Source organism: Watersipora subatra, chromosome 2 (assembly GCF_963576615.1).
Source record: "Watersipora subatra chromosome 2, tzWatSuba1.1, whole genome shotgun sequence".
NCBI classification, from domain to species: Eukaryota; Metazoa; Bryozoa; class Gymnolaemata; order Cheilostomatida; family Watersiporidae; genus Watersipora; species Watersipora subatra.
The window spans coordinates 19,232,609-19,256,683 of record NC_088709.1 but is presented as its reverse complement, the minus strand read 5'-3'; the positions used below and the strand labels follow the sequence as shown (position 1 = coordinate 19,256,683).

Here is a 24,075-nt window from a genome sequence, read left to right as displayed (position 1 = left end):
TGCTATTACTAACCAGCTACTAGCAAGCTTCTTCTAAACAGCTACTGCTGTACTAGTGCTACTAATGCAGGAATAAAACGCTTAACTCACATGTGAAATGATATATAATTAACCCTCCGTATTTCAGAATTATCGTAGTAGTAGCAATCAATAGCAAAACACTGATTTCCAGTAGATTAATGAGTTTTTTTTATTGGGACAACTATGATCCGCCATTTCACTAATTACAGCCGGAAGCTTTGTAGCAGTAATCAATATGGCGCTCAAATTGTTGCACGGAAGCTTATTTGTTTAAGATAGGCCAATGCCATTTCAGGGGTAGTGTAATTCAGCGACTACATGTACGTATTAATTAGATGTTGGCTTTTCAGGAACTTAGGCTAAGATGTGTTAGGTCTAAGCGCTATCGTTTACATATTTGATCTTGTGAGTTCCGTTATAACGCTATTTATTTATTATTATAGTAAGTGCTATCGAAAACATAAAATGGAGTTATGGTAATAAACAGCGTAATAAGTAAATGGGTAGAGTGCAAACAATCATCAGTAATAATACGTTTATTTTTTATTTTTAATAGTTGGTGCTTGCCTATAACAATAGGTAAATGTTTTTCACAACTAATTGGAACATATGTATGATAATGCTAGTTATTGTCAATGTTTGTCGGGGTCTCAACGTAAAAAGTGAAAGCAGCGATATTCTTGTTTTGTCTGACACGATTTTTTTTGTATTCGGTCGATAAATTAAGAGCAATTATAATTCGCTGACTGTTGTATATTATTAATTGTAGGCAACGGGGACTACAGTTATGTACTGCTTTGTTAATTTCAAGGCATATCATTATTCTTAATGTTCAGCCACTAGCATTGAATTACTTGTAGTCATGATGTTATGATATGTGTTATATTAGCAAGTTTGCAAGTGATCAGAGAGCCAAGCATGGCTTCTTACACTCTGCCACTCATCATCTAGCTTTCTGGCTATTTGCTGATTTGAGTATTATAACATGTGGTAACCCGACTCATGTTACACTGTTAATTTTCAGAAACACTGACTAAAATTGGTATGTGATCCCACTAATTTCTAAGTCAGTTTAAAAAAGTTTTTTTTTGTTCTTTTGCCTCTATTAAAACTTTTAGTGTTTTTGATAATGACAATATTACTGTCAGTTTTTTTGCATAAAATAGGTAACATTATTCTTTAAACCTAACATATGGTACACTAGCAACAGTCTAATTTTGTTGTGTAATGAAATTATTAATGTTTAGTTTTTCACTCTGATTTCATTTATTGTGAGAGTCTTCAAAGCATGGGACAAAAATTAAGTACTCCGGTGAATTGTTTTTGCCAATAACTAATGCACAAGAATGATCTAGCCAGTTGGCTAAAGCATGAAGCCAAAAAATTACTTCCTCTTGCAAAGATCGCAATCCTGACCGCGACGACAATTTCATGGAATTGTCATAAATATGGATAACAAAAGGACTGAAAAAATCACAGAAGGGGACTACCAATAATATTACAGTATTAAACAGTCAATAGAGCTAGAAGGTTGGCTGTGAGCATGCCTAACAGAGTTTGATATCTACAAAAGGACCAGAAAAGGTTCTCACATGGTCATCAGAAAAAGACTAAACCTGACAGAAAGGGACTGTAGCAAATTTGTGCGCGTTTCTGTCGATTCGGTTTTGTCTGGTTTGGTTGTATTAATGAAAGATAACACTAAGATTTTTCGAGATTCTTATACCTGTATGCATTAGAAGTTGAAGACACCCAAGAAAATCTAGACACAGATTAATAATTACTTACCTAATATTGCAACACACACAACATGTGATATGTAGTACCAGTCATGCACGAACGAAGTGATACCAGTACTAGTCATACACAGACCAAGTAATACACAGTACCGGCCATACACAAACTGATCGATATGCAGTACAGGTCATACACAAACCAAGTGATACAGAGTACCATTCATACGCAAACCAAATGATACGCAGTACCAGTCGTACACAAACCAAGTGATATGCAGTACCGATCATATGCAAACGAAGTGATATCAGTACTAGTAATACACAAACCAGGTAATACGGAGTGCCAGTCATACATAAACCAAGTGATACGCAGTACCGGTCATACGCAAACGAAGTGATACCAGTACTAGTCATACACAGACTAAGTAATGCAGAGTACCAGTCATACATAAACCAAGTGATATGCAGTACCGGTCATATGCAAACGAAGTGATACCAGTACTAGTCATACACAGACCAAGTAATGCAGAGTACCAGTCATACACAAACCAAGTGATACGCAGTACTGATCATACACAAACAGAGTGATACTAGTACTAGTCATACACAGACCAAGTAATGCAGAGTACCAGTCATACACAAACCAAGTAATACGCAGTACTGGTCATACGCAGACCAAGTAATGCGGAATACTAGTCATACACAAACCAAGCAATGCGAAGTACCAGTCATACACAAACGAAGTAATACGCAGTACTGGTCATACGCAAACGAAGTAATACGCTGTACTGGTCATACACAAAACAATTGATGCTGAAAACAAATGATGCTCAAAATAAGTGCTATGGAAAAATAGTGATACAACTAGCGTAATAAATTGAGAACTCTTAAAACAATAATGAAAACTGGTACCAGTCCTTGTCTTGTTCTCTAATTTAGAACTTATGGCATTGCCAGCACCTCGCGATCATTGGCTTGCTAATTACTCGGCACCTGCGCAAACGCATTTTACTCAAGAAGTTAAACTTCGTAAACAACAGAATTCCATAACGAATGCTATTGGTGCAGATGCACTTGAATCGACTCTTTTGCTCTAAAACAATTTTTCACAATGTTTAAGGAAACCTGTGGCACGTTTTAATTATGGTTAACTTGGTAAACTTTGGGCAAGCATTTTATTATATTGTGTCGATAGTCGTGCATTTTTTATTTGACTTATCTATGATAGATTCACAATTTTTTGTAGGATATGACTGGGAGTTTCTCTATGGCTTTTGATAGCTGCTCTGAATACTACTGTTAGGCTACAAATTAGGCTTCCCTCATTGATATTTGTGACACTAAGTATGGCATCTGCAGGCGGGGCTACTAGCCTTAGGTCTCGTCTTAAGGATAAAATTATAAACTCCGCTATTGGTGGAACTGTAACAGATAAAATTCATAGCATTATGAAACACGACTTACTCTCAGAGGTGAGTTGTGCCCTCCTTTGATTCTGGTTACTTTGCGACTGTCCATCTTGACAGACGATTTCCATCTTGACAGACAAATTAGTTATTTCATGAATTTTGTAGAACGCCTCAACAAATCCAGATATGGATTTTCATTTTACACCCTCACATCACCGCTCTCCTTCTATAGAATCTGCGGGCAGTGACAAGAGTTCTGTCAAGGATTTAGGTTCTGGAGGTGCTTCAGTAGATAGCACTTTAGTCAGTCCAATTTCTGAGTCCGAGTTTGTTGAGGGCTCCACAAAAGGCTCACGGCCACCCGATATATTTGAACAACAACTCGTCCAGCTGCAGGAGCAGCTCGTCAGTGCCATGATTGAGAACCAGAACCTGGGTAAGTTTTGCTAAGTTTATTCTCCTTATTCTGGCGCCCTCTAAAAATGTGTTAATGGATGGGGTAAAGATTGTAGCCACCCTTCTGTCATGCAGCATGTAACATGATGCTTGTCAAAATATTTCATTCTTAATCTATGCTAGATCTGGTCATGTCTGTTTAGTTGTGTGCTGACCGTTCCAAATTGTGTGGAGAGTATTTGTGAACTTGTTCTAACAGGTAATATCAGTATGTTGCTATCAATCGAAAGATAGATAAATATAAATGTAGAATGTCAGAACATATGTTCTGACATATATACACATATCTAAGATATATATAATATTTATCTATGCCTCTATATATAATGTAAGATATATGAAAATAAAATGTCGGTATGGGCTGTTGTAATCCATCGGTTGATTGAGAAAGGTGAGTATGGTTGCAGCGGAAGGTCCAAATTTACCCAAATAGTCTTTTTATGTATTGTAAAATTAAAGTAATTTGATAGAGTCCATGAAATAATATCCTTCACATATGAAATGAAGATGAATATTTTATCACTGAGCCAACCATTTGCTTATTTATATATAAGCAAATGTAGGAGACTTTGGCTTCCTCTTCAAGATCATGAAAAGTTGGTCTAAGTGAAACAGCTTCTCTGCCAAATAATACTGAATTAACGTCTACAGTGTAAGAAGACTTTCTCTTGAATACCAAGAAAATGTAGTTTTGTTATTCGTATGACTATGGCGAGCGAATAAACATGCTTAGTTTCCTGTCTTCACCGTTAAAATTTCGCAAACATAAGAAATTTTCAAATTATCAGTTTATGTTTCTTCTATTTTAATTGTTCTAAACAATGAAAATTAGTGAAGTGGTGTCAAGGTTGCTATAAATACTAAAATACTAATCAAGACTTGATACTGATTGTTCACAAAATATTCCTACTGCTATAATTAGCAAATTTGAGACAAAATTTGAAGCTTAAAGTCCTTCCATGACTTATACGGCAGTCACATTTTTTATGACATGACTTCTAGTAGAACTCAAATTGAAAAAAACCATCACAAATCAAAAATGTATATAGTATGACAGGGATTTATAAAATAGTAAAATGCTAGTAATCCTACTCAACATGAGATGGACCAAACACAAAGTTCCATTCTTCACCATTCACATTGTCATCACTAGGATTCTTTTCTGGAATAACATGATTTTTTTCAAATTTAGTGTTGGTTTTGTAGTATCTGCCTACAAGCCCACACTTTAGTAATCCATTTAATACATCCACTGTCATCCATCCATCCTTTGTTGTGTACATGCATTACGATTCCTGACAGAAATTTGTCTCGCAGCATGGCTTTCCTGTTAAAACCAATATATTATCAAAGGCTGCAGTTTTGTTCTATTGGTGAGGTGGGCCAATGCGATGTTAAAGTATTGTTTTTTTGTGCCCTGTGGTCTTCACTAGAACTGTCGCCCCTCATTCCTTTGGTAATTATTGCATGTATTGCCGATAGCACAAAAATATGGGCTTTTTTCCGGATTAGCTTTTTGAATGCCATTTCTTCCGCTGCCTCATCGCCCACCATCGATGCCGACTGAATGTTAGCGATCAAACGATTTGAATCGGAGATAGAGGTCGACTTATATGGTAGGTATATGTCAAAACCATGAATTTTAAACCGATATTTAGACGTCGACTTATACACCGGGTCCCCTTGTACACGGGAATTTACAGTAGTTATCCAGGAAGAACTCTGAAGCTACCAGATTTTAAATTTTACACCAAACTCTTTTGGTGAACTAAAGCTTGTTAATCTACAGACTGTTCAAAAGGTTTTAATTTGAAACTGATCTAAGCTATTACTTTGTATGTTGTTTAAAAACTAGTTTTTTCTGTCGATGATGACTATTTAATCTAAATCTAGCACTACTGGTTACCAGATGTTTACATTTGTGCATCTCCATGTTAGGCGTTGCTTAGCAACATGTTTAAACTAACAAAGCCAGCAATTGTCTCTACTTGTACTTTATGGGGCTAACTCTTTTGCAGCGGCCGAACTGGAGGAGATTAAGAATGACAGGGAGTTACAAAAGCTTCAGAGAGAGTTGCAAGTTGAGAAGAGGAGAAACAATGAACTTTTGTCAAAGATTGCCGGCATTGCTCATCAGACGTCAAGGTATGTTTTTACCCCTTCACGCTTTACAAAGTTATAGTTAGGTTTGGTGTGACCCTTGGTCATGGTTATTACATCACTGCTGATATGGGTTAGATCAAGGCTGACTGAGTGTTGTTAGGAAGTCTTGTCATGTGAGTGAAATGAAAGCTAAGTGTGAAGTTGTTGACATCTTTGAAGAAGGGGGACAGTCGAAATCGGAGCTGTTTATTGTGTATTTGCCCTTTCTCATAGTAGCTGTCATGTCCTGTAGAGGTTAATTCCATATAACTGAGAATATGTCACCCATTTACATTTTTGTTTACAGGCTTTGTTTGCGAGACTACTTTATAACATGTGTATAACTCTAACAGCTCACCATGTCATGTTCTTAAATCATGTTGCCCCTAAAATACTCCTGCCAAATATATTAGTTTCATTTAGAAGCAATTCTTTTAAATTCAACAGGCGCATCTGTTTGTCTTTGTCTATTTATTCACGCCTATGGTTATTCTAAGCTTTTCGCGCTGATGAAATGGGTGTGTGTTCATCACAGAAACACAAGCTAGTCTATGTTCTAAGACTTTAATTCAGCAGTTCCTATCTATTACATAAATAGGAACCGTTTATGTGATAAACAGTCCTGTTTACTTTATGTTTAGTCAGCATCCAGCAGAAGAGCAGCCCGATCGAGTGGAACCTTCTGCACCTGCAGTGGAACCTGAAACCTTGCCAGGTAAGGCTTGAGATATTGTTAAAGGTTGACTTGCAACAAAATTCACATTACAGTTATTTGGTATCAAAAGGTTCACCATGTCTCACTCTGCTGTGTTCTAGGTGCACAATATGTGGAAATGTGATTACAAGCTCTTAAAGCACATAAATTATATAATTTTTTTATTATGTAGTTCAATACATCAGAGTCTTGGCTTTCGAATGAGCCTATATTCAATACACAAAGAATAACAGAACTATGAAAAATAGGGTGTCAAAAGTAGGCTATGTCCTGTAACAAAGAACTTTTGGTTCACATGATAAATTCGCTAGTAAAGTAAGGCAGACTCTTGCTAGTCATCTCGCTGAAATGCGGATTAATCTCCATCATAATTTCATCATCATTTATTAAATTGTAAACTTTCCTTAAACCTGGTTCCCATATCAAATGCGAGACCCAGGCTGTGATCTCGCGCTGCAAAACACTTGCGGCGCTAAGTTCGGCGTCTAATGTTCACATGAAGCTGCTTCACTGGTGATCGTGTAAAAATGGCCGCTAGCCATGCCGTTTCGATAGTGCTGACCTTCACATGTACTGTGCATTTTGGGAAGGCTTTACCTGCGGCTTTTCACGAAAGTTGAACAGCGCTGAACTCTTGCATTGACTGCCAGCAACTACCCATGGTACTCGGAGCGTAGGTTCACATTTCGCTGCTGGTAGCCCTGCGGTGCTGTCGCCAGTGCTTGTGGCGTATATGGGAACGAGGCTTTAGTTTAGGGCAGTTTTCTAGACTTTATTGAGTATGCCACAATATTCCCTGAGCTACTGGTATGGAGAAACTTTTTTATCTGTTTCTTCAAAGTAACACTGAACCCTTTAATAAGGGGTATCTTTCAAGTACTACCATCAAGGATACACTTGCTGACCACAAACAAAAATATCAGTTTAGGTTTTGTTGAGCCATGCATGTAGTAGACTCAGTGCGCATCCAATTCACCACTAGAGCGCGCTCACATTAGCACTGATCATGAACTTACATGAGCATTAGTATATACTAAGTTTAGACGTGACTACTTATGCTTGTTCAGCGCTATTTTCATCTCTTCTGCCACAGCTGATCAAATACAGTAGACCCTCGCCATATGATTTTACTTCGTTCCAGTGTTGGCATGTAAGACGAAAAATTCGCATTAGAACACCAATAGTATAGAAACCAATAGTAAATATCTAATGCAAACACCCTCTGGTGAAAATCATCAAAATTTATATATGTACTGTATATGATTATTAAAAACTAGTAACCAAATAATATGTTAACCTTAGTAATTATAGTTACCTACAGTAACTTTAGTGTATTTAGTGATTATGATCTGCAATAAAATGTAACGTTGCAATGTACTACATGCAGTGCGTACCGAAGGGAGTTCTTATCTTCGAGGCAGACGGATAAAATAGACGTTGAATTCAACTTAAATGAATAAGGCTTACAAAACAAACACTTGAAGCTAAGTTCTAGTATGTACATGGATTTGTAACTATTGTACTGAACTTCAGCTTTTTCATCGCTAAATTTTTATCACTTATCTGTTTCTGATTTCGTTTCCACAATAACTAATAACAAATAACGTTGAACTAAGCAATATCGAGCATCGTATTTCTTTCATTCGTTGTTAGACGGATTTTGGCGAATAGCATATCGGCATATTTGTTATTCCGATGTAATCTGCATATTGACCTCAAAATTGGAATTTCGAAAGCAATTTTTGTTAGTATCGTATGGCGAACAATATTTCAAATGGATTGAAATCATTGTGTAACATGATTTTTTGCCATTGTAACCCGAGAACGCACTGTACGAGTAAAAAAAATGAGTATAGGTATGCAAGTAAATTACGGACACTGACTACCTGTAAATAAAAATAGTGAATTACATAAAATCAATCATGCCTTTCTGTAGCCTAAACAGTTTGCAGAAGGTTTTGATATTTGTATCAAACTAACAGCTTAGCATGTATTTGCATCTGGCTAAAGAGAATGCCTCTCAGTAATAATATTTTTGAGGGTTTTTGACATGAAATTATTGCTGTTGTTTGTAGCTAGTAGTAGTATCACCCGAGGTTACGCCGTGTCATCATACATACAAAAGAGATATTTATTATTTGGTTTCTTTATCTGTAAATCTTTTACCATGATTGTAGTGTACTACTATTCAGCATGAAAATATGCTTAGCTACACAATTGGCACTTTCTAAAAACCTTGTTACAGAAAATTTTACGTGTAACTCCAGATGCATTCTGGGTCAGAAGTACTACAAAGTAGAGATTTTCATCAAGAAATTGCCATCGCAGAAAGATATGGACATTGCATAAGTTGTGAAAATCCTGTCGAGTGGCATTTTTTCCTCACCCAATGGCCAGGATTATTTCTGTCACACCATTTGAGCTGTGTTTTCTTGTTTGAAGTCAGTGGATGCCTTAGTTCTCGCTCTCCCTCTCTCTCCCCCCTCCCTCTCTCTCCCCCTCTCTCTCCCCCTCCCTCTCTCTCCCCCCTTCCTCTCTCTCCCCCTCCCTCTCTCTCCCCCTCCCTCTCTCTCCCCCCTTCCTCTCTCTCCCCCTCCCTCTCTCTCCTTATAACCTGAAGCTCTTAGAATTTACAGAATCATGATGACAGGGCTGTGCGCTGCTTTGTGTCTATTGAATACTCGATAGAATTGCTAATGTATTTACCGTAATTGTACGTTGCATGAAAGGCATGTAATGTTTGTACTATGGACCGCAGCTCTTTGCTAGTCTTTCTCATTGATAGCTGTTTACAAGCGTCTCTTATAATCTTTGTGGGTAACCAGATGACGCTGATGGAGTGTTTGTGAAGTGCTCAAGGCTGCTTCTCAAAAGACATGAGCCATTCCCATCATGTGATGCAATGAAAGGAATGCTAACCTGATGTCAATAGAGGGGATATCAGCAGTATTTTATGGCAGCTTTTGATCTGCTACCTTTCATAAGTTGTGGGGCAGTGGGGATTTCAATGAAGAGCTCCGAAGTTTCATCTCAGTTGCACAAAATGTCTTGTCAAAATTCATCGCCTAATTTTTGGGCCATGTTTTATCATGCCACCCTTCAGCTAGCAGGAGGGATGATGAACTTTTCTCACTCCTATTCATAGAGAATCACCATTTTTTGTTGTACTCTCATAGAATTAAGTTGTCAACTCTATGACATACTAAAATTAGTAAATTGTATGATCTACATGTTCCTACATTTACCGTAGTAGTTCACTGATTTCACTGTGCCTTCTTTGACACCATAACTTTCGGTTCAAATATGCTCAATCATGACCAAATACCAGCATAAACTGGTTGATCATGAATGCATGAATGCTGTATAAGAAACAAAATAGATTGAAACTCATCGTTACGGAGAGACATCCCGAGGTGTTCCTCCATAGGCTTGGGAGTATTTTCGTTCTATGAGCATACTGCCTTAATTTTTATGTGGTTTATTTATGGCAAAACTCATAACTATTTTACCAAATATGCTCCAGAACAACAAGGACATAAATATCTTGCTGATGGGTATTTCTTCGTTAGTTTGAATCTTGTGGACTGCTCTATTCTTATATTAAAGTTGGTAGTTGGGTGCAAATTTGAAGAGCTCTTCTTTACTCATTGAACAGCTATGGCTCAGATTAAACCATTCAAACCATCAAACCCTAGCATATGGCTAGGTATTAGAACCTGGCAACTCAGTTATGTGTCAGATTGCAAATTTTTTACCATCCATTACCTACTGTATTAACTGATGGCATATGAATTATGTCTTGAAGAACACATTGTTTGACATACGATAAGAATTTGTTGTGACCCAAAAATTATTTCCCTAATAAACGTAACAAATTGAAAATGAAAACGCTGATAGAAAAGGAAAATTTGCAATTATTCAAAATATTTTACTAAGTTTAAACTATACATAAGTTAGAGTAAGTTATGTGACATATTTCTATCACGACCTCTACCACCTAGCCTATACTTACTTTCATGAATCACTAACGTAAAATAACGAGTAAACCTTTTTACATATTTAGTTTTTACATAATTATATCTAATGTATTTGTTTTAATGCTATATGTAATTACTCAAAGGATTTATCATTGTTCGTTGCCTCTGGTATGAACTATATGGATTACAATGTATTCTTGTAACAGCTATCGAGATGGGTTAGCCTTATGCATGAGGTTGTGATGATACAACTTATTAGATTTTTAGAAGTTGTCTTCTTTTAGGAAATTTCAGTTATAGTGAAAGCAAGCATCACTCTATTTTCTTCCTGTACAAACTATTTAAAGCCAGCTGAGGCTGCTAATGTACATGCTCACTGAACCCTACCAACTTGTTACCGGTGTACCTTATATTTCTACAGATGAAGCGTGTAGACACAGCTGGGTAGACTGGTTGATCCATTCTGTCTTACAAAAGTACTATGATGTGGTGGAGGACTTCTCAGTCACCGCTGACGACATCGAGAAGAAGGAGGTTAGTCATGCTATCCCGTTGTATTTATCACTTACCTTAGACATCAAGTTGTCTACCTTAGACTCCAAGTTCCATGCCTTAGACTTTAAGTCACATGCCTTAGGCTTCAAGTCACATGCCTTAGACTTCAAGTCACATGCCTTAGATTTCAAGTCACATGCCTTAGACTTCAAGTCACATGCCTTAGACTTCAAGTCCCATGCCTTAGACTTCAAGTCACACGCCTTAGGCTTCAAGTCACATGCCTTAGACTTCAAGTCACATGCCTTAGACTTCAAGTCATTTGCTGTAGACTTCAAGTCATATGCCTTAGATTTCAAGTCACGTGCCTTAGACTTCAAGTCACGTGCCTTAGACTTCAAGTCACATGCCTTAGACTTCAAGTCACATACCTTAGACTTCAGGTCATATGCCTTAGACTTCAGGTCACATGCCTTAGACTTCAAGTCACATGCCTTAGACTTCAAGTCACATGCCTTAGATTTCAAGTCATATGCCTTAGATTTCAAGTCATATGCCTTAGATTTCAAGTCACATGCCTTAGACTTCAAGTCACATGCCTTAGATTTCAAGTCATATGCCTTAGATTTCAAGTCATATGCCTTAGACTTCAAGTCTGGCCTCGAGTCACAGAGCCTTGTGTTTTATGTTTTCTGCAAATCAAGCTGTATTTTTTTAGTTATGTTTTTATCGTTTTGAATTTCATCATTAGCTAGCTGTGTTGCTAATTTGCCAACAGACGTGGTTAAGAGAGCTGAAAACTCTGACGCTTTGATCTACTTACATGCAGGTGCTCGAACCTCTCTCTGTCAAGAGCCTAAAGCTAAATGTGAGGAGATTCAGTGCTGGTGTATCTCCTATATGGGACCTTGTCTCCAGCTTCTACCTCCTCTTTAACTGGCATTCTCCTCTGCTCACCGCCACTGTCTTCTCCGTGAGTCGTCTTTTCTCATTGAAACCTAACATCTGCTATATTGTTATACCTCTCATTAGGGTGTATTAAGTGCGTAATATTTAAGTCTATATATTGTGATTAATGTGTTGCATGTTGTTTTATACATCAAATTTATTGTTGTACCTCTTATAAGGGTGTATTAAATTTGTTATATAATGAAGTCTATATATTATAATAAATGTGTCCCATGTTGTTATGTCGTCATAGTTAACAATGTGCTACTTAAAGCAGTATTGTTGTAGGTATATCTCTATATTTGCTGGGTTGGATATCTCATTCCTGGGATTTTGTTTGTTCTCCTGCTTTGGTTGCTTCTCAACCTTCTAGAAGAATCGTAAGTTTGTCTTGTCTTTCTCTCTTGACTTCTTGTTTCACATCCTTACATATGTAAAAGTGTAGGTGCTTGCAGGTAGGTCTAGAATTGTCAGCATCACATAGTATCACACGTCATCTATTCATTTTGCAATAACAATCAGTCAAATCGGTCAAATACAGATTATCTAAGATACAATGTAGGATTTGAGCGAGTATTTTTCTGTATACTGGTAGGACATTTTAACAACAGACAACATTCAAATATTTTTGAAACTGTTTAGAAAGCGAAGGTGCAAAGATTGGAGAAAATTAAAATTTTCAAAACTATAAAAATAGTAGTAATAAAAAGCTATATATATACTAGTTTAGTTTAATCATCACCCAGTCTGAGACTAAGTTTATTTCTGCTATATCGTGTATTTTCCATGTATTTCTCTGTGTATTTCTCTGTGTATTTCTCATGTATTCCCCGTGTATTCCCTGTGTTTTCCTCAGGTATTCCCTGTGTATTCCTCATGCATTCCCCATGTATTCCCTGTGTTTTCCTCATGTATTCCCTGTGTATTCCCTGTGTATTCCTCATGTAATCCCCATGTATTTCTAGTATAACCTCTGACTATTATAACTGATCTCCGAAGCCTACATTTTATTGTTTCATTGGCCATATCTCCAAAATAAGACAACCCTAAACATCACTTTTTATTGACTGTTTCTTTAATTTTGGTATATGTAATTTATTTTATCATTAATTTTTACAGTTTTATGTAAGGCAGTATTTATCAACGAGTTATCTGTACGAGTTAAACCAAGTACATGTACAGCGCATTCTTTCATTTTAAGCTAGTTGTATGACTGTATATTGTTAGCATAAATATTAGTTTGTAGTATAGTATACTAGCTGTTAGCTGATTGATCTGCTCATCAATGTCTCGCGTATTTCTGCAGAAAGTTTTTATCTCGGATGCATTTCTTACCAAGAAAAGTAAAACACGAGCCGGAAGAAAGAGAAACCAGTGTCAGTGATAAGTTCAACATAGTCTTAGATGTGGCCACTAAAGTTCAGGTTAGTAATCTCACAGCTAGCTCCGGTCATGCCCGCGTCAACTATTAAACATACTAGTTCCCTCGTACTTTAGTGCACGCTGAAAGATCATCGGGAGTTGATAAATCTGACGAATAACCATCTGCACAGTTCTTGTGTCGGTCTACTAGGCTGAAAGGCGTGAGTTTGCCTCATGTAACTATGTGCACAATTATTTCTAATTGCGGCGGGGCGATTAATTGCCACAGGTGTTAGACTGTTGTTCTATTGAGATGAGTGTCAGAGCAATCTTTTATCTCAACTTCCAGCCGTGGCTTTGGACGGCACATATTATAGTAAAGGCTAGTCTAATGGCCGGCGTTGCACAGGTATTAAAAACAGCTTATAAACATTGACAGATAATGTAGCTGCCTGCAACTTGCTATTAGTCTTGCGCATTGCCAATGACTAATTTGAATAAGCTAGTATCTGTATTGCTAAACTTACTAATAAGAGTCGTGGGAGCAAGCTTTAGTGACGTTGCACGTAATGTAACGCAGAGTCACTATGCATATTTTAACCCAGATAACGACTCATATCGCCCAATCATTCCATTGCATCTTGCGTAGCTCAATGGGTTAGCTTATCGCCTGGTGAATGGGAAGTTCAGGGATCAAATCCCCTGGGATCCAAATGTTTTATTGCTAGATAGTAACCGCTATAGCGGGACAGACTAAACGACATATGCCAAACTTTGAGATTTACATTGCACCCTCAGGATACGATTACCATGATATACCATTTTTTCACATTACAAAATAAATCATGTATAAAAAATCATCATGTTGCACCTTACGAAGTGGAATATGATGATTTTTTCACCTCAACATTCAAATCTCATTTCACCATACGGATTCAACAAAATTTTTGCTCATGTTCAAATTCGGCAGTCTGTGTGCTTATTACAGACATCGAAATAACAAAGACACCGAAATGCTGTTCGCCAAAAACATTTTCACAACATTTGAAAGAGAAACGCTGACCGATTTTTTTCAGTTTGGCATTTTCAAGTGAAAAGCAGTTATATTTTTCCTTTCCAACCAGTAAAAATGTTTGAGTTGCGATCTCTTTAAATAGAAGGTCAGTGGTCAGACAATTTCTCTTAACCTGGTAACAAAGATCCTCATCTTTACGTATTAAACAGAACATTTTTGAAAACAGCATCGTTCGGGCTTGTTGAATTAGGTTGAAAAAGCTTTTATTCAAATATGCTAAAAGTTATAGTGAAAAAAATGGTGGTGATGAAAAGTTGAAATTCAGTAAAATATTGTAAAATACATACTAAAACTTAGCTTTAAGTGTGTGTATTTAGTAAGCCAAATTTATTTGAAGGGAATTCAAAGTTCATGTTATACGTCTGTACGTCTGTCTGGAAGGTAAGAACTCTCTACGGTACATAGTATGTACTGCACATATGTACATGTAGCACATTTAATGCAGATGATCTACATTCATGATCTACATTCATGATCTACATTTTAATGCAGATCATAACCAAAAATTACACTAAATATCCTAAAGTTGCTTTAGGTAACTATAGTTACTAAGGTTAACGTATTATTTATTACTAGTTTTTAATATATACAGTACTTATATAAAATTTTAATGATTTTTCCAGCAGGTCTTTGCATTATATAATTACTACATGGTTGTTATACCCCTCCATACGATTTTTCTCACCATACGATGCCAACCCTGGAACGGATTAAAATCATATTTTGAGGGTGCACTGTATATATATGGATAATACTAGATGTATGCCCGTTGTTGCTTGAGTCATAAAAAAGTCTTTGGACAGTGTTTGTGACAGTGAAGTGTTTCACATTCACCTCTCCTATCGTGTTTAGACTATTTCTACGCGATTTGTAATATACTCTCTCACCCCTTCTCTCTCACCGCTTCTCTATTACTCCTCTCTCTCTCTCCCCCCTCTCCCTCTCCCTTCCCCCTCTCCCTCCCCCTCTCCCTCCCCCTCTCTCCCCCTCTCCCTCCCCCTCTCTCCCCGTCTCTCTCCCTCTCCCCCTCTCCTCCTCTCCCCTTTCTCTCCCCCTCTCTCCCCCCTCTCCTCCCCTCCCTCCCCGTCTCCCCCCTCTCCCCCCTCTCCTCGAAAAATCATATATTTTGCCTTGCTGACTTACTAATTGTTTTTTGCAGAACAAGTTTGGCCACATGGCTGATGGCCTGGAAAAGTTTAAAAAGTAAGTATGGACATTGACCATAGATCTTTTCTTCAAGGTCAAGTGTGGCTGTACAAGCCGCGCTTGTCTATACACAGGAATCTGTTGTTGTTAGTAAACATGAATTCATTTAGTAAACATTGGTCTTCATAAACAACAAATAAATATAAAATATGCTAATAATAAAATCACTTTTAATGTCTCAATTTAAGTGAACAAAGCTAAGTAGAGTTGTAAAGGATTTCACTCTTATGGCTACAGGAGAGATATTTTAGCTATTTGGTCTTATAGGTAACGAAGTGAGACATGTCTGACTTTCAGACATTTCCTTTCACTCTAACAAGTTGTCTAGAGTCTGCAATTAATTGCCTATAAAGTAGTATGCACCCCATATAAATGCGCTTTACTCATCTATCTGTCTGAGAGTGCTTTGTTGTCATTACATGACGCGTTGTTTGTGATGTGTTTTGTACTTGTCTCCTTTTGCATCAGGTATTTGTTGCTAACAGGTTTATCGCATCCACATCTATTACTTGCAGTCTATTCACATGGAAGAGGCCAGAAGACACGAACCAGATATTTATTCCCATATGTATTCTCTTTTTCCTTTCTCTCTTCTTACAAACGGACACCATCGTGCGTATCCTCGGTGCGTGGCTTATCAATGGTTTTGCCTACTAAACATATGATTATTATAGCTCATATTCGTTTGCTCATTTAAGGAGTGCAAAAAGCAATCGGTGTTATTTCATGCTATCATACACACTACATTTAACTACCAAATAGCGCTTGAGTTATGGAAATCTATTTAACCATAACTGCCACGAATAGCTTTCATTGTTTGTTCATAGGTAAATCAGACAGGCTGATTTCGATTTTGTACTCAAAATAAATATTAGTCCACAAACTTTCAAAGTCTTTTTAAGGCTTTTTTACAGCGATTCAATATCGGTGTCACAATCGACACAACAAGCCCCACCCATAAGTATGTGACCTAACCTAGCTCTTTAGGGATGGAAGTTGGGGATGTTTAGTCTGATCTAGAATTATAGAGATGGATGTCTTAAATTCAGCATTCAAAATATTCTCATTCTTTTCTGAAAGGTAAATAGCCTATTTAACATAGCTTGTAGACTGTTATATGATGTTTGATTGGGTGAATGCCGAGAAAAATGAGCTCAAAAATGTGCAATAACAACGCTAGCTTGTAATAAAATCGGGCTATTTTTAGCTCATTTTTCTCAGCGTTCAGCCTATTAAACATCATGTAACAAGCTACAAGCACTGTTAAATAGCTTATCTACCTTTCAGAAAAGGCTGGGATTATTTTGAAAGCTGAATTTAGAGAATAAGGGTTTTAAGACACCCATCACTGTAATTCTAGATCGGATTAAACATCCTCAACTTCCGTCCCTAAAAAGCTAGGTTGTCAGATATTTATGGGTGGGGCTTGTTGTGTCGATTGCGACACCGATATTGAATCGCTGTAAAAAAGTCTTGAAAACAAAAAGGATTTTGAAAGTTAGTGGGTGGACCAATTTTTATTTTGAGTACAAAATCGGAATCAGCTTGTCTGATTTACCTATTGAACAAACAATGAAGGCTGTTCATGGCAGTTTTGGTTTACATAAAACTGTGAAAGAATTCTTGTCCACTTGCAGCAGTAGCATCTCTGCTCTCTTTAATTGCTCCTTCTGCAGCATTTATGCCTTTTAATATTAAAGTGGACGCTATATTTAGCCGGCTTACTAATCACTTGTGATTGTTGGTTTGTTGGAAGTCTTTGTCAAGTGCTGTGAACTAGTTGATGGGAGGAATTATCTTCTCTTGAGCTGCTATGTTATTTCTCTTGCAGGTATACTTATTGGCTTTAAGTTGTTTATCATCAACCCAGTCTATGACAGGTTCCCAAGAGTAAAGCAGAGGTATGACGGGACGAGCCGACTCTACTCCAACCTTGTCACAGATGCTGAACTGGAGAAGCAGAAACTGCGTAAAGCAAACAACCAGGTAGTTCAAATAATTTGTTGGTAAATTGATTTTGATGGGAGCCAGTACAACGAAAATGCAGCATATCATAGCAGCACACGATACTATCATAGCAGCACACGATACTATCATAGCAGCACACGCTACTATCATAGCAGCACACGATACTATCATAGCAGCACACGATACTATCATAGCAGCACACGATACTATCATAGCAGCACACGCTACTATCATAGCAGCACACGATACTATCATAGCAGCACACGATACCTTCATAGCAGCACACGATACTATCATAGCAGCACACGCTACTATCATAGCAGCACACGATACTATCATAGCAGCACACGATACTATCATAGCAGCACACAATACTATCATAGCAGCACACGATACCTTCATAGCAGCACACGATACCTTCATAGCAGCACACGATACCTTCATAGCAGCACACGATACCTTCATAGCAGCACACGATACCTTCATAGCAGTACATGATACTATCATAGCAGTACTTGATACCTTCATAGCAGTACATGATACTATCATAGCAGTACATGATACTATCATAGCAGCACACGATACCTTCATAGCAGTACATGACACTATCATAGCAGTGCATGATCCCTTCATAGCTGCACATGATACCTCCATAGCAGCACATGATACCTTCATAACAGTACAGGATACTATCATAGCAGTACATGATACCTTCATAGCAGCACACGATACCTTCATAGCAGTACATGATACTATCATAGCAGTGCATGATACCTTCATAGCAGCACATGATACCTCCATAGCAGCACACGATACCTTCATAGCAGTGCATGATACCTTCATAGCAGCACATGATACCTTCATAGCAGTACATGATACCTTCATAGCAGCACACGATACCTTCATAGCAGCGCAAAATACCTTCATAGCAGAGCACGATACCTTCATAGCAGTACACGATACCTTCATAGCAGCACACGATACCTTCATATTAGCACACGATACCTTCATAGCAGCACACGATACCTTCATAGCAGTACATGATACTATCATAGTAGTACTTGATACCTTCATAGCAGCACACGATACCTTCAGAGCAACATGTTTATGACTACCACCATGTTTGTCTATGCAATGTATGACCATCACCGTATAATTTTTCAAATTTGGATGGCTTTTGCATTGGATTATATTAAGGCAATAAGCAATAATTCGCGTAATGAAGGTGTCAGTTATTAAACAACTACATGAAAGTTATTGTATGCATGAACCCAATGCATGGGCTATTAAATTTAGTATAACTGTCACACATGACACTTGCTGGATCAGATGCATGCCTAGCCTAGTCTCTCAGTAACTACACAAACATGGTTATGTAATGCAGCTGGTACTACCTAAGAACCAAATGCTCAACCGGTCCCTTACTGATAGCTCTCGACACAATTCTACCTTGAGTGAAGTGAGCTCTTCAGAGCAAGCTATGACAGAAGAGGATCGTTCATTCTGCGAGAGATTTCACCTTCCAGACGAGGAAAGGCCTATCTCCAACACTCGTAGGTTTATCAGGACAGTAAATAGCATTTGATGACAGCTTGAGGAATGTAAGATGAAGGTTTCCATAGCAACAGGTTTTGTCAATAATAGTGTATATTAGTATGAGCGATGGTCATGCAGACGTGCTTTTGTGTAATAACCATACACAGTTGAGCAATATATGCATGTACTTTCATAGCGTTTGTTTTTGTAGCATTTAAGGGAGGGAGACACTGCATATACCTGAGCAACATGAGTTCACTTAGTCTGAGTGCTGCTTATAACAAACATGCTAAACTGTACCTTACCCCCAGGTTAGTGTTCCCTGTCTGTAGTTGTCAATTCTCAGAGCCCCCTTCCTCACTTTCTCTTCTGCCACTGTTATTTCTACAGTTGTTATTATTATTATTGTTATTATTATTATGGGGTTTAAAAATCAACTTGCACAAAGTATTAATAGGTTTTATTAGAAAGTATCGGTACTTTTCTGTCATTTGCAATTGTTTTTGATGTTTGAGGTGATCTGACTGGATGTTTAAAAATTCAAATCAACAAAGGAGAAAGACGCTGAGGAGAAAAATATGCATGAAGTGACGGCACTAGTTGCTATCGTTGCCAGAGTTGATATTGGCTATTGCTGTTGCATTGGATATCGGCTCTTGGCAATTGTAAATGTCATAATCGCTCTTTCGCTTGATCTGAGCATTTCAACAGCGATCAAGTTTTGTCAATTTTAATCTTGACATATCGTGGTAGTCAAATCTCCTCAAACATAAAAGACAATCGCAAATGGTAGCAAAATATCCATAATTGGTAATAAAATTAAGTACGGTTATGTGCAAATTTAACTTTAAAGAGAGCGGTCAATATGATATGAGAGAGAACGTCTTGATGTCTGTAGAATTCATGAGTGCTGCTTAAAACTTATAGGCTTTTTACTAACTGCAGCTTTTTGTGCTACGAGCTGGTGAGACAGGAGGCGCGTAAGGCCATCCCTCTAGCGAGCATCACCAGAGTGGACAAGAAGAAGCCTGTCACCTTCCTACCTGGCAATGGCATGTCATTAGAGATTGCTGAGGAGGGATTTGAGAGAGTGAGCATATTTACTGATAACGTATCATATATGTATGCTTTATGGTGGAAGCTTGCTAGCCTTAGATCATTGGATCAGCATTTTATAGTGCGTGTACTGGGAGATGCTAGACAACGTTTGTTGGACGTTTAGTTAGTCGGAATTTGGAGAAGTCAAAGGCGTTTGTATTAGAAGAAAATAGTCATGTCGAGGTCTAGTCATATACATGAATGAAGCTAACATTTTTCTGATAAACTGATTCACATTGTACCATTGTCTATATGACTTGTCAACTAAATAGAGTTCACTAGCTACCCTGCAGTGATGATCACATCATTTTCAAGTGACTTATAAACTTGGCTTGCATTGCCATTAGACTGCGTGAGACTATTTTATGTAAACTCGCAGTTTATTAAGATACCATACTTCAATCCCAGAGAATGCCTCTGACACTGGTTCACACTCATTCCACAATTCGATAAACTTTCTCTCAACTTCAGCCGTTGTGCTAACTACTAAGTATGAGTCGTGTGTTGTTACTACTAACTTCGTTACTATACAAACATGTAGCTGCTGGTGAGGGCAGTGTGCATGCCAGTAATCTCTCTGATGGCGAAGGTCTAATTCATTCTCCTAATAGTTTTACTTACTCTACTGCATTTCATTCTGACAATTTTTTATTGTTACTTTAAGACTCTTTGAATGACACTGGTGATAGGAAAAGTAAAGCTGTTTCTATTAACATTCCATAGTCTATGTATTACTGGATGTTCGCATCGGTTGGTGTTAGTAGCACGATGTTCATCTGCAAGTACCTGCTGTACTGTTCCTAATAAATAGCTAGTTCCGATTAATAGATACTTTTAGCAAGATGGCAACGTGGATTTATAAGTCTTCATCAAATTTGAAGGTGTGACGCTTCTTATTAAACTGCTATTAGCATGCATTGACCTGGTTTCCTGTTTAGCTCCATCTCCTGGGTTTTATTTCCGAACTTCCATTAAAACTATTGGTTCAGTTGTCTTGTGACTATCCTTTGGATATTTAGTTAACAACTATTTATCTATTGTGAACAAGATAGTTAACAACTATCTTTGGAGAATTTCAACCCTAGAGACTACTCCTATTTTCAAAGCACCTGCTCCTGTATTCATTTATTAGTAAACTTACACAGTGAAAATGAAAGCTTTTTGCACTACGGAATATGGAAACACAGCAGGTTATTGTAATAATAGACAACATTTTATTTTCAGTTCATTCATGCGCTTTTACGGTATGACATTTGCAATGTGCAAAAAATTCTATCGTGAAATTGAGTCGACAAGCACCGAATAAGTCGATTGAGCACGGCTACTAACCTGTTTTGTTCTTTTATTCATGCACTCTTAATTTATTTCTTTTGATGCTGACTAGAAACTTGAGGTTTGGTATTGTTGAAATGTGACAGAACAGAGCATTTCTGATGTCTGGAGTGGCAAATTAAAATTCTGGCCAATATTCACCAGTTTAAGAAGTTGTTTTCACATTGCAGGTCAAGTTCATATCAATGAGGATTCATCCTCTCTTAAATTTAAATTTATCATTTAAAAAAAGTGTGACAGCAGCAAAGTCTATGTATGTTGCAAATTATGGTTATTGGCAGACATATTTGCTTTAATTGAAAGTATGAGTAATTTCTTCATGAATTAATCAACAATTGTTTGGCTTCATCTGTATGATTGGTCAATAACAAGCATGAAGTCGTGCTATTACGGTTGTAACCTATCTACCCGACTCACTAAAAGTTCGATGCTCTACGCAATGTATATTGACAGCATTTTTTACTGCTGACCCTGCTTTTGAAGAACTCTGTTTAATAACCTCCAGTACTGGTCATGAGAACTCATCTTATCACTAATATATAATATATAATAGGTTGTCATTCCATCTAATTCTTCAACTGTCTATTGCTAATGATTTGATTTTAAGTCTATTGTGTGCGGCCATGTATCAATACAAGCGGTGCTTTATCGCTATTGCAAAAGCACGAACTTCAGCGAAATGTAATGTAATATATTATGATAAATATTATTACTAAATATAATTATAATAATTATATAATATATTATGCTAAATATAATGCTAGTTGAATCTTAGTTTTGGTTTCATTATCTTATATAAGTATTTAAAAAATAGCACATGCAGAGTTCCTTATATGTAGCTGCTCCAATATTACAAATTCAGCCAAATTTCGTTGTATAATCCCCTAGATGTGTGTAACTAAAAGATTGTGTACTTGCAAGTAAAATGCGTAGTAGTCAGCCTTTTTGCACTCCATCACACTAATGACCAACCTAGGGAATTTATAATAATATGTTTTTGGCATGAAGAAGTCATTACTGTAGAGGTTGTTGAAAGGGGTGTGATTACTGTAGAGGTTGTTGAAAGTGGTGGAATTGCTGTAGATGTTGTTGAAAGGGGTGGGATTACTGTAGAGGTTGTTGAAAGGGGTGGGATTACTGTAGAGGTTGTTGAAAGTGGTGGGATTACTGTAGAGGTTGTTGAAAGGGGTGGGATTACTGTAGAGGTTGTTGAAAATGGTGGGATTACTGTAGAGGTTGTTGAAAGTGGTGGGATTACTGTAGAGGTTGTTGAAAATGGTGGGATTACTGTAGAGGTTGTTGAAAGTAGTGGGATTACTGTAGAGGTTGTTGAAAGTGGTGGGATTACTGTAGAGGTTGTTGAAAGGGGTGGGATTACTGTAGAGGTTGTTGAAAATGGTGGGATTATTGTAGAGGTTGTTGAAAGGGGTGGGATTACTGTAGAGGTTGTTGAAAGTGGTGGGATTACTGTAGAGGTTTTTGAAAGTAGTGGGATTACTGTAGAGGTTGTTGAAAGTAGTGGGATTACTGTAGAGGTTGTTGAAAGTGGTGATGCGCATCCTCTAGATGCAATCATCAATAAAATGTTGTATGGCTGTTTCCATTATTGAAGACCAACCAACTATCCGTGATTATGTCAACTACCTTTTTCAAATTAACGCTTTACTTTTCCGTCACTAAAAATATATGTATGGTTTCTGATCTGGTTGTTTGTAGCCGCACGTGTTTGGAGGACTTTTGCACCGTGATGACTGCTATCAGACACTTCTTGAGATAGGCAGAAGGAATCAACTACAGTATGCGCTGTCTCATGAGCACCTGGCTAGCGAGATTAGGCTCAGCGACCTTGCTGACCCAGATGATGACCTTGGGGAAGCATCGAGCACTACCGCTAGCTGATTTTAGCCTATGCTACGGTCAGTTAACGGAGCTGACATTTATGTGGTATCTAGAAATAGACAATAATTGATGCATCATGTCCCTCCAGCCTCTGACTTCTATTTGATTGTGTGGAAAGTTTTTTTCATAGGGTTTTTCTTTATCGTAATAGGTTTATGCACACTTTAAGTTAATTTATGCACAACTGCTCACTTTGAAGATAAGCTATTCCATAGCGAGGAGCCCTATGTAATTACAGATTTCATAGAGCTATTCCATAGAGAGAAGCCCAATGTAATTACAGATTTCATAGAGCTATTCCATAGCGAGAAGCCTTATGTAATTACAGATTTCATAGAGCTATTCCATAGAGAGAAGCCCTATGTAATTACAGATTTCATAGAGCTATTCCATAGAGAAAAGCCCAATGTAAATACAGATTTCAAAGTTGTATATTTCATCTTCATGATTATTGGTGCTTTATTAATTGACCTATTTTTACTACTAAACTGTATCATGTTCACTGATTAGCTGTGATTTATAGATGTTACACTTTTTCAGTTTCTTTTGTTCCACTAGTTTGTTCATATCACAATGATTCCTTTTGCAACAATAAGTCTTTCATTTATGTTGTTTTGGTATTTTGGTCTCTGTCTTATCATGATTTGTTTTTCAAGCTTCAAATTATGTGGATCTTTTGGTAATATATATTACTGAGTGT

The 24,075-nt window shown here is 37.4% G+C and overlaps 1 protein-coding gene across 1 annotated transcript; it reads left to right on the top strand.

The window, feature by feature from the left end:
• The first annotated feature begins 407 nt into the window (after positions 1-407).
• On the top strand, positions 408-24,075 carry LOC137387269 (GRAM domain-containing protein 4-like). Its single transcript, XM_068073616.1, has 16 exons — positions 408-463; positions 3,004-3,229; positions 3,332-3,602; positions 5,641-5,767; positions 6,406-6,479; positions 10,878-10,990; positions 11,781-11,924; positions 12,188-12,279; positions 13,206-13,323; positions 15,496-15,539; positions 16,058-16,167; positions 17,374-17,528; positions 18,895-19,063; positions 19,258-19,357; positions 19,992-20,136; positions 23,193-24,075. The coding sequence occupies exons 2-16, from the start codon at positions 3,104-3,106 to the stop codon at positions 23,373-23,375; spliced, it is 1,971 nt and encodes a 656-aa protein (XP_067929717.1). The 5' UTR covers positions 408-463; positions 3,004-3,103; the 3' UTR covers positions 23,376-24,075.

What these genes read in the sequence shown, in the direction of transcription:
- LOC137387269 (XM_068073616.1), top strand. Translation starts at nt 3,104, where the DNA reads ATGGCATCTGCAGGCGGGGCTACTAGCCTTAGGTCTCGTCTTAAGGAT. An exon ending in ATGTGGCCACTAAAGTTCAG is followed by an intron (nt 13,324 to 15,495) that starts GTTAGTAATCTC and finishes TGTTTTTTGCAG; the next exon opens with AACAAGTTTGGCCACATGGC. An exon ending in TGCGTAAAGCAAACAACCAG is followed by an intron (nt 17,529 to 18,894) that starts GTAGTTCAAATA and finishes TATGTAATGCAG; the next exon opens with CTGGTACTACCTAAGAACCA.